Source organism: Psittacula echo, assembly GCF_963264785.1.
Source record: "Psittacula echo genome assembly, chromosome: 1".
In the NCBI taxonomy this organism is placed as follows: Eukaryota; Metazoa; Chordata; class Aves; order Psittaciformes; family Psittacidae; genus Psittacula; species Psittacula echo.
Genome location: NC_137735.1, coordinates 92,711,333 through 92,722,035, shown reverse-complemented (window position 1 = coordinate 92,722,035; position 10,703 = coordinate 92,711,333). Strand labels below are relative to the sequence as shown.

At 34.8% G+C, this 10,703-nt stretch overlaps 1 protein-coding gene across 1 annotated transcript in view; it reads right to left on the bottom strand.

The window, feature by feature from the left end:
- Positions 1–4,913: 4,913 nt before the first annotated feature.
- Positions 4,914–10,703, bottom strand: part of IGF1 (insulin like growth factor 1) — a gene marked incomplete at both ends in the record, with an annotated part of 48,011 nt that continues 42,221 nt past the window's right edge. Inside the window, one exon of the mRNA XM_080634536.1 lies at positions 4,914–4,973. Within this exon, the coding sequence (XP_080490662.1) occupies positions 4,914–4,973 (60 nt within the window). The remainder of the gene's footprint in view (positions 4,974–10,703) is intronic.

Genomic DNA, 10,703 nt, shown 5'->3' with positions numbered 1-10,703 from the left:
AAACAGCCCCTACCCCAAACAAAGAGACAAACAATAAAATTATGTTGTAATAGTGTTCTAACTAGGTTTGCTGGGGAGCGTGGGAGGAGGAATGAATGTTGGTTTTGAATAGAAGTTTAGTGTTCGGAAGAATTGTTTGCACTAAACAGTATCCTTAAAAGAGGGACCAGAATAGCTTGAGTCCCCAAATAAATTATTACTATTCCTTTTCAGACTAAAAATAAAACATTTTAAATATATTGATTATACCTTCATCGGAACATAAGTATTCTATCTAGCCTATAGCTTCCTATAATCTCTATTTGGGCTTAACTTATCATCATTTCAAAACAAAACAATGAAATGTGTAACTTTGCACATTAAGATGTTTATAGAGACCACATAAAATAAAATAATAAAAAAAAAATAATTCACAGACTCTTAGCCATATATTTCAACTTTTTTTCACAATTTTAAACTGGTGAGAGTTAAAAATACCGTCAGTTTCATGCTATGATTTTTTTTTCATTCTTTCTTTTTAAAATCAGATACATCTCTTTACGCTTTTTTTTTTTTTTTTTTTTTTTTTTTTTAAGAATTTGGACATTCTGGGGCCATGCCATGAGTGAAAAAAGGTAATTGGGTAAAAATAAAAAACTATGCTCAATGAAAATCTTTAGCATATCATGCCAATGACTTTAAGCCTAACTCAACTCCCATCTTAGGCTACAGTGTGGCTTAGAAATCTTTGTTATGATAGAGGACTAGCATTACTCTGAACAGGCTTTCGGTCATATCCATTGTTCCCTGACTTGAAATGCTTTTCTTCACCTGTATTTCTGACATGGAGTAAAGAGTCAGAATTGCATTTCAAGTTTATGAATTTTTGTAGCATTTTGTCTCCTTTTCCTGCCCCACCTCCATCTATTTAGGATTTTTTTTCTGTCGCTGAGTGACAAAAAGTTGAAAAGTTATGGCTAGTTGCATTTCTATTTTAATAAGCATACCTATATAATTGACATTTTCATACATTAAAAAAATATTTATGCTTTCTTTTATATTTTAGTCAAGTACTTTCTTAAAGAAAACAATAGCACCACTTTGGCATTGTTGGCCAAATCAGTAACAGGTAAAGCAAATATGCATACACTTTTCTGAACTTGTTTTATCATGCATTTGTTAAAATGGAGGGCCAAGAATACATGGTGCTTGGCCTACAGTCTTCATTAATCAACTTTAACCATCGGTAATAAGTCAACAATCAGCTCATGGGGCAGCTGAACATAGGTACTGATTGCATATGGAATTTTCTTCTGTAAAGAAAACCTACCCTTTGATCTTAAAAAAACCCCAAAACTGACACTGTAATCTGTCTTGGGCTAAAGGTGCCTGCTTTGATGTATCTGCAAGGGCTGGATGCAATATCCCATTATTTGATTTTCTTTTCTCTCTTGGCTGAATGGTATGAATATGCCTCATATAAGTCTTTCATACAAATGTAAGTGTAGGTTTGTAAGCACGTTTTGAGCAGAACACAGAATTAATTAATTTTCCATTTAAACTTTCAATGATTATGGTTACTATGGAGGTGACGCTCAAATTGTGCTCCCTTGGTGAAAGAGATATATTAACTTCAGTGGGTTTAGATCTGTAGTCATTTTTGAACTAACTGAAAATAATGAGACTTAATTCACATTTTTACTGCTGCACTTCAGTGACATTCTGTGTAATAACTGGATTTTTATGTCTGTTCTAGAATGCAAAAATCTGTGACTTCTGTCATGTGATTTACATGATATGGAAAATATCCTAAATATCTGGAGTGCTTTTGAAAATCCATCTGAATCTTTCAATTTCTCTAACTAGAAGTTTTTCAAGTCAGTCTACTTTGTACTTTTGGAAGGGAGATGTTTTGGCTCATGTTTCAGCTTCTTTAGTGGATTTACTGAGATTATTAAGCTAATGCAACCCTTTATCTTTCACACTGATTGGTATATCATGTGCTCCCTGCCATGTGACTGGAGGGTTCTTATGCAACTGCATATTTCACATCCATGCATTTCTCAACTCTGTGGTGATGAAGCTACTCTGCATTTTGTGATAGCATTTATTCTCTAGTAAAGCAAAGTGTTGCCTTTAAACCCTGTAACTATTCATTATTTATTGTAATTTTTTTCAAGGATTGTTCTAAATTGTTTAGACAGTTGTCAAGTTCTCATGTTAGATATTGCTGTCTGAGTGACGTTTTCTAATTGTGATGTCTCAACAAGAGAAATATGGTGTCAGAAATGTGAGTGCATGAATCCTAATATAAGACCAAAATCTGAGTTTACAGGAATTAAATAGCCCGACGATGTATGGCTATTTAGTTATATTCGCAGTGCATCTGTAAAATGCTGTCTCCAAAGAAACTTGCCACCACAGAGATCTGTAGATTACTATTTGCCCTCACACCTTTCTTCCCTCTTCCCTTTAGAACTTCAGAGGAGATGGGCCAAAAACAGTCATGGGGCATGAAATGGAAATATGTGTGACATCAAAATAATGGCATATTCTAGAATGTGTTTCAGAATTCTTAACAGCCACTGAAGTAAAAATATTTCCCTCTCCATCCTCTCCGCCAAAAAAAAGTTTTTAAGAGCTGTGACAGATATCAGAATTGCTACCTCTGTTTATTGAATTGGTGGTAAACAATTTCATTTCCCCATCTGTTTCTCTGTACTTTCTTCCATTTCAACATAACTATCTCACTCAGTGACAGCTGTGATATATTCTTTTTATTCATTTAGTGTTCTGCTTTTACATTGCAATGGCATCCTATTGTGGATATAAACATGTATCTCACAGAAAACGAAGGTTATAAAGAATTGCACAGGAGTCATAGAATCATAAAACACATTGCACTTTCCTTGGAAAAAAATCTAACTTTCTACAGGAACCAAAAAGGAACTATAACTATTTGTTGGACTTTTAAGACCTACTTTTCCTGCCTGTTTTATAAGAAACTACTTGAGTAACTGTAAAATATTCAGCCTTCAGGGATTCTTCTCTTGTGTTTTAATTAATAGTTAAGTCATCTGCTCCCATGGATGTAGTAGCAAGAAAGGCAGAAAGGCAGATTTGAGCCTTTAAAAAGAAGTACTTCCTTTACAGCTCTGATCCAGCATCTCCCTAAATGCTCCCTTTTCTTTGCCATCTTTGGGGCTGACCAAGGGATACTTCATCTCTTGTCTGAGCTTGCCATTTTTTTTTTGGGAAAAAAATCGAGTAGAACCATGTTGCAGTTTTGGACAGGGTGGAACAGTGAATTCTCCCCTGCCTTCTCTTCCGCTCTCTCACCGATAAATTTGTTGCTCACCTTGGAACACTCGGCAACTTATCACTCCTTACTGCGTGGCTGATCCAGCACTGAGTTGACTTATGAAACAGAGCGTAGAACACAGTGCTATTCAAGGTAGAGTCAGTGCAGTACTATCAAGGTTACATGGCAGAGATTATCTAGAAATATATGTCTCCCACAAGAGTGCACGAAAGGTGATTGTAACAGTTTGAAGGACATTCTGGTTCATCTCTTCTTGAGGACTCTTTCTACACTGTAATTTGGTGATTAGATTAGCTTTTGTGATTTACAGGATGATGCAACAGTCTAATTAACAGTCAATTTAGTCACATCTGATTGTGGGAAGAATTCAAATGACAGAGAACTTGAGTAACCCTCTGTTATGTTTGAATAAAATGCCTATATTTCAGAAAGATTCAGGTCCTGATGGACTACCCTTTAAAGTCATTTGAGGGTTGTTTCTCAAATTATCTTCTCTGGGCCTAGGAGTCTATGAATTTGTGTTCCACATAACTGCAAATGAAAACACTACCATTCAAACATCTAACAGAAAAAAGGTATCTAACTTTTGAAGATGGGAAAGTTATTTCAGTGGTGGAATCTGAAGCCATTTTAGTTCATTTAAACTGAATATTGTTAAAACTGTTTTGTCATTTAATCTTTGGCTTGATCTTTCGATATTTGCTTTTGCTTATTACCATTTTGGCCAGACCCTTTCATGTAACAAACTATAAAATAGCACCGTTGTACTATAAAACAGAGATTTTTACATACTGTTTGATATATGTGTATTATTGATATGCTAAATTTTACATACTGCATTATATGGAGGAAGAAAGAAGTTACCTATACTGTTGCAAAATAATTACCTGGAAGAATCATTAATGGTTTGAGAGCCTATGTATGCTTTAACTGCTTTTAGAAATCTTTTGTCTCACAAATTGCAATAATTCGCATCTTTGCAAGAGAAGGAAAAATAAAACTGTCTTAAAACAAAAGCATCTATAACCCAATTCTGTCAAAAAGCCACAGATGGAATTAATGGATGTTTAAAACTGTATATGTTACCTTACTGCTGCTGTTACTGGGAATGTCAAACTGTGCAAATATGAAGGGGTAGACAAACAATGTTATCAGACACTGTAAAACAAACAGCCTGTTGCTTGTATAGAAGTGCAAATAAAATAAAAACACCACTTAGACAAGGCTGATGAATGACTCCAGCAGCCTCTGTTCATAGGTTAATTTAGTGCAATTGGATCCATCAAAGGCCCATAAATTTGTAGGCTTTTGAGGGGCACAGGACTTTAAGAGATTTTATGCAGGACATTTAAAACAGATTAACAAACAGTAATATATCAACCACAGAATTTTTTAGCTCTGGGCTTGTTAAAATGTTCTGTTCTCTAAAGACTTAGTATTGGAATGTTTAGTTGCATTGTTCACTGGGAGAATGCCCATTGGTTGAGATTGCATCAAGCTTATTAAACCATAGGGTTTTTTTAAGTCTTCCAATGTTTAAGAAATAATTTATTTACAACAAAGTATCCTGCAGATGGCACATCCATTCTTCGTTCTTGTGGACGGCATGTTCTTACATTCTGTAGTTTCTGTTTCCTGTGTTCCCTCTACTTGTATTCTTCAAATGCACTTCCTGAAGGTGTAGAGAAAAAAAATTATTCCAGATAGGTTTCAATACACTCTATGAAACTTCTATTAGTGGGAAAAATAGTAACAATGAATGAAGAAAACAAGTATTCCTTGACTCATCTGCACTGTTTTTTAACTCGTGGCAACAACAGTTATCATGAATGCTGGAATTGTTAGAGCCTTTTTGCCAGCTCACAGAAAACATAACTATACAAAACTTCTGTACACTAAATTCCTTGTTCTCCTAGACATAAACATTTTGATTGCTGTCATTGTTGATCTTGGCAGAAGAAACATCTACATACTGGAACGTGGATGGGCTTAAGCATACAGCGGGTACCAAAGATTTTCTTTCCTTCAGAACAAGGACATTTGTAAGCAGGATGTGTAGGGGCCAGGGAACTTCAGAGTTGTAACTGCGGGATTTATGGAGCCTCCTGGCCTTTGGTACCCCATGGTCAGAGGTTTGCAAAATTGCTGAGTAGGACTCTGTTACCTACATTTTGCGTAAAACACATACTAGATGTGTAAGGTTTTTGTTGGATAAGGCCTTCAGGAGGATAAAAGGTGTGGGTTCACTTCAGGAGCTGCAGCCAAATAATTTGTATTTTCAAAAAGAGACCGGGTGAAGTGCCAGGCAAATCAAAAGGGCTTTGAAATGAATAATGCACTGTTCACTGTCTTTCCATGCATAGGCAAGTTTCCAGCAACAGTGCTGGGTATGGCATGTATCTTTGAGTTTGATTCCATATTTGCCATGCTGGTAAATATTAATGTTCCTAAATCTTCGCACATTCTGTACCAGACTGGAGGCAGAATTGTTAAGTGACAATCTTGATCAGAAGTTAAATTAACTGAAATAATTTCTGTTGTCCTCAGAAAAGCCAGAAATAAAAACATGTCCCTGAGAAAGATGAGGTATGTGTATGCAGCTTTACCACTGCATTATCTGGTATTTAAGCATGGGGGAAAAAAAAAGGAAATGTGATCTCTAAAATGTATAAAGTAATGAAATTTTTGCCTGATTTCTAATGGGCAGAAAGAAAATGGAAGCTGATTTGGTGCATTACAATAGGTTTTTAAATGATTACCTATATAAAATACTGTTCTGTATCTAAATTTTCCATTTTCCTCCAGTATCTATCAAACATAAATCAGAAACTGGCAAAGGATCACAAAACTTGAGCTCACATAGAGCTTATTAATTTTCACTGGTTTGATTGGGTTCTGATGGATATGAGCTGAATTATTCTTTTCAGAATATAAAAAAATCTCAACAAGCAGTACTAGTAATTGTTAACTATACCACCAACAAGTAAGAACATTGAGCCAAACTAAGATTTATCATCATTGACAAGCCAAATTTGTTAATAACAAAGTATTCATAATGAAAAAATGTCTTTGTTAGGAACCTGCCATTCTAGATATTCTTACTCTAAATGCAATACTAAACAAAGATGAGATTAACCATCTAGTCACTACTCCTGTGTTCAGTAAAATACTGGCTTGTCTTCATCAAGTTTTGCTAATATTGCTATAGAATAGCTTCTTTAACATGGATCGAATACAGAAACAAAAATGTCAACAGAATTCTGCTTCTCCATACGTTGAAATAGCTTTTGCTGTTTCATTGCCTGTTTCTCTTCCAACTTTTTGAAAACTGCTTTTTCTGTCTTTAGTTTTCCCTAAGTTGTATGTAAGTTTTCACCTTGAAGTACATATTCTGAATGAAACCTCCAGTTTTCACTGATTTTCACTATAATCATCGTTGCTGCACTTCACAGGAGTCTACCACTGTTAAGGATCCTGCCTTTGGTTACAAACGCTTATATTTGTAATAATGAACTAAAACCCCAGGAATTCCTTGACTCATCTGCACTGTTTTTTCCTCATGGCAAGAAAACAAAATATCCTCCTCAATGCTGTCTGTAGGTTCTTCTCTTCGACAAGAGTTTACCGGCATATAGGAAAAATGATATGCTATATTTTATTTGCAAAAAGGCATACATATTTAAATGCTGCATACTCATGACCTATAAAATGGACAGTGAGAGCCTTATTATGAAACAACAGCCATTTTGCATTACAGTGGCTTAAATTGAAAATTAGCTACATGTTTCCCAAACAAAAATATAAATTCTCTCCACTACTGCTGTGGTCTGACTTTAAAATGGATTTATATTCCAAATAAAGCAAATAGTAAGATGTAGTAGGGTTTCGGTTATAGCTTTTAATACTGACATTTAACTTTGATATTGAGGGAGGATGGTAGGTTATTTTCAAACACTTCCTCCTCTGGAATCAGTATTTTGATGAATAACTACAAAGAGGTGGCACTGATGGTGGCAGCAGTAACATGCATGCCAGAAAATGCTTTGACTCTCTTAACAGATTTTTTCAAGTATGCAGTGTTGAGACCATTGGAAAAAAAATCAAGAAATGTGAATGCCTGAATCAGGTTCTTGGACCTGCCTTTGCACCTGTCTAGAGAAGCTTGCCTCATTTCTCAAGTCTTTGAAAAAATGGCAATTAGAAATTAAATTGTTATCTGTGATGCTTATTTCATTATCAGATACTCTTAGCTGATACTCAGACCCATACAAAGACATAATCATTGTAATATGACATGCAAGATGTTGACTTTGCATTAGTTAGTTAATGAACAGAGAAGCAAAGACCTTAACCTATCACCTCAAGGATGGTTCTTTGAGGACAACCCGGTCTTAAAGTAAGGATAACAACTAGCTCAGGGATAGTAAAGGTCATTAACTGAGATGGAGGGCTATTGGGAAGCATGCAGCAGCATTCTTATCCTATTAGGATGGACATTCAAACCTCATATTGGCATTAAAAGGTCTTTTGCTTTATTGGTAATAAATGGAAAGTCTAATGTTTGTAGTAACAGGCATGACATCTTAGCTATGAATTCTCTGGGGTCTCTTTGAAAGCTTTTTAGTTCTGTGGGCAGTGTGATCAGTAACATAATAACAAGGCTGTAAAGTAAGCAATGGGAGGAAATAATTTTCTGAAGTGAAAAGGCCAAGTTCTTCTATCTGTTATGCCTAAAGATTCCCTCACTGGCTTGGTAATGTGGCATGGCTGTAATAGAAATTAGGATTAGTGCCACTGTGCATATTTTGGCCTGTAATTGTATCCGTGAGTTGATACTGAGCCAATTACAAAATAATCTGGGAATCATAGAAAGATTAATGAGAAATAATGCAACACTTTTTCCAATTTCTTAGTGGCGTTTTATTAAACTAAAAATATTAACATGTTTTCCCTCTCTCTCTTAGTCCCCTGTAGTATTTATTTAGATTTTGAAGAGTAGATGAAATATGAAAAGGATTTTTGAGAAAATCCACTTACTTTATTCTATATATACTCGGTTGGTATATATTTATGTGTATTTTCCACATATTAGGCTTAAAGAAGAATAAGGACTAAAAATCAGGGGAAGAGAAAAAATATATCAAGATCCAACTGTAACTATTCTATGATTCTGTGTACATCTTTCAGATTCTTTTTCTGGGAGTGCAAGTGAATAGCATGCACTATGGGTTTTTTGCTTTCCCTCTTGTTTATTTACTGGAATTTAAAATCAGCCTTACCAGTGTTCACATTCATGTAATAATTTTCAAGATACCTTGTAGCCTAAAATTGGTAAGAACTTTGTGCCACTGGTTCCGTGAAACCGCTTCATTCAGAAAGGTCACAGTCTTCCCTCACAAACACAATTGTTTTGGTAATAGCTCAATTAATTCCTTTGCTTGAACAGAGAGCAGTTGTTTTTCCAAGTTCTATTCACCAGTTTTTCAAATTGCTGTTAAAACTTCATCCACTTAAGGGTAAATAGACTAAACATTTATTAGCATTTCTCAGAAGAGAAAAAAAGTGAATGAAAGAAAAGCTAGATGGAACCGTGTACACTGAGGACAGAAGTTTACTTCCTCTTCTTTCTCCCGTTTTGCAGTTCAAAGTGTTTCTAACTGCAATTGAGGTAGAATTTTATAATGGGTTTGTATTATGCAGTTGATTACTTTCTGGTTTTTATCCATTCTGGCAAGATGAATACTTAAGTATCTCTCATATTTCAGTAAGAATTTTACTGAAAGCTTTCACCAGAGTCTTCAAATAACAAGGAAGTAAACAAAACAGGCTTTGGATGAACATAATTGATCAATGATCAGAAAATGAGTGAACAACAGATCCTGCAGGTTGGTTGGATTTTTTTCTTGATTTCTTTTTTTTTTTGTGACCCTGTTAATACCTCTAAGTATATAATAACAGTGTGTTTATTTTTTATCTTTAATATACTTTTATATGTATTTGTGAATACAGGCCTTGGAACAGGACAAATAATGGTCCTATAGAGAAAGAAATATTCAGGGGTTAAGCTACAAACAAAACTCTACATATACAGTCTCTGTAATGGTCCTTATAGCAGCAAATAGGCATTTTGTGGGTTCCCAACCCACATCAATTGTTCAGTGTCTGGCCCTCATCATTCAGATTTGTGTGTGTAGTGTAGCAACATTTGCTTGTAATGCAATGACTTAAGATCAGCATTAATGTAACCTATAAAAAAAAAGAAGAGCCCTGCTCCATTGAGATAAGTTATTCTACCAAATAGCGCATAGGACAAATCATTCGCCCAAGTGTCGTGGTTTAAGCCAGTCGGCAAGTCAGCCACGCAATTTCTACTCTCCCTCACCAAGGGAGACCACTTACAAAAACACTTAAACCAAAACACAAATCCTGGATTTGTTGATTAAAATGGTTATGAGAAGATGCCAAATAAAAACAACATTAGAAGTATGAAAGGTGTAAGCATCTGATTGTGCATGAAATGAAAATGTCCTTGGGTGGCATGGTTTAGTGTGAGGTGTCCCTGCCCATGGCAGGGGGGCTGGAACTAGATGATCTTAAGGTCCTTTCCAACCCTAACTATTCTATGATTCTATGATTCTAAATCTGGGAGTAACTGTACATATTACATATTCCACTTAATCCTGCCTTAAAATCTTGTACCTAAATAAGAAATATTAAAGAGGTCATATATATTCACTTTAGATGTATAAGATATATATCCCATACATAACATAATATTGAGAGACAATATCCTAAAGCAAAAAAAAAAAAAAGCTCAACTGAAAAATATTTTTACTTTAGTATGATTATTTTTTAATCAAAATCAGTAACACACTGTGTATTAGCTAAATGCATTCATATTGTGAGAGCCTATCCAAAGAAGAAAATGTGAGCATAGCATTGTCTGTTTTAATGGAGGCATGTACAGCTGACTGCAAAATGAAAAAAAAGACGAAAAAATAATTACATTTCATGTAGTTATTTTCAACATGTACCAGAGCTTTTCCAGACAGAGCTATGCTTAATGAATTCTGTTTCTCTTCTCATCTCTTCCCTGTATTTTCCTTCTATCTATTATAAAAATAAATAATAGTTTCTCCTACCCTTTCTATATTTTTGTTTCCTCAATCTAATTTTCTCCATGCACAGATATTGATGAAAATTTCAGGTTTTTTTTTTCCCATCAGATTTTTGATATTTTATTGCCAAATTCCCATCAAGACGCATTTGTGATTTTTCTGATTCTGTTCACCTCTCTCCTCCTTTTCAAATACATCTTCTTCGAAGGTGTTGAGATTTTTAAATTTTTTTTTTTTTTAATTTTATTTTTTCTCCCCTTTTCTCAAAATTCTGTCTTTTTTGT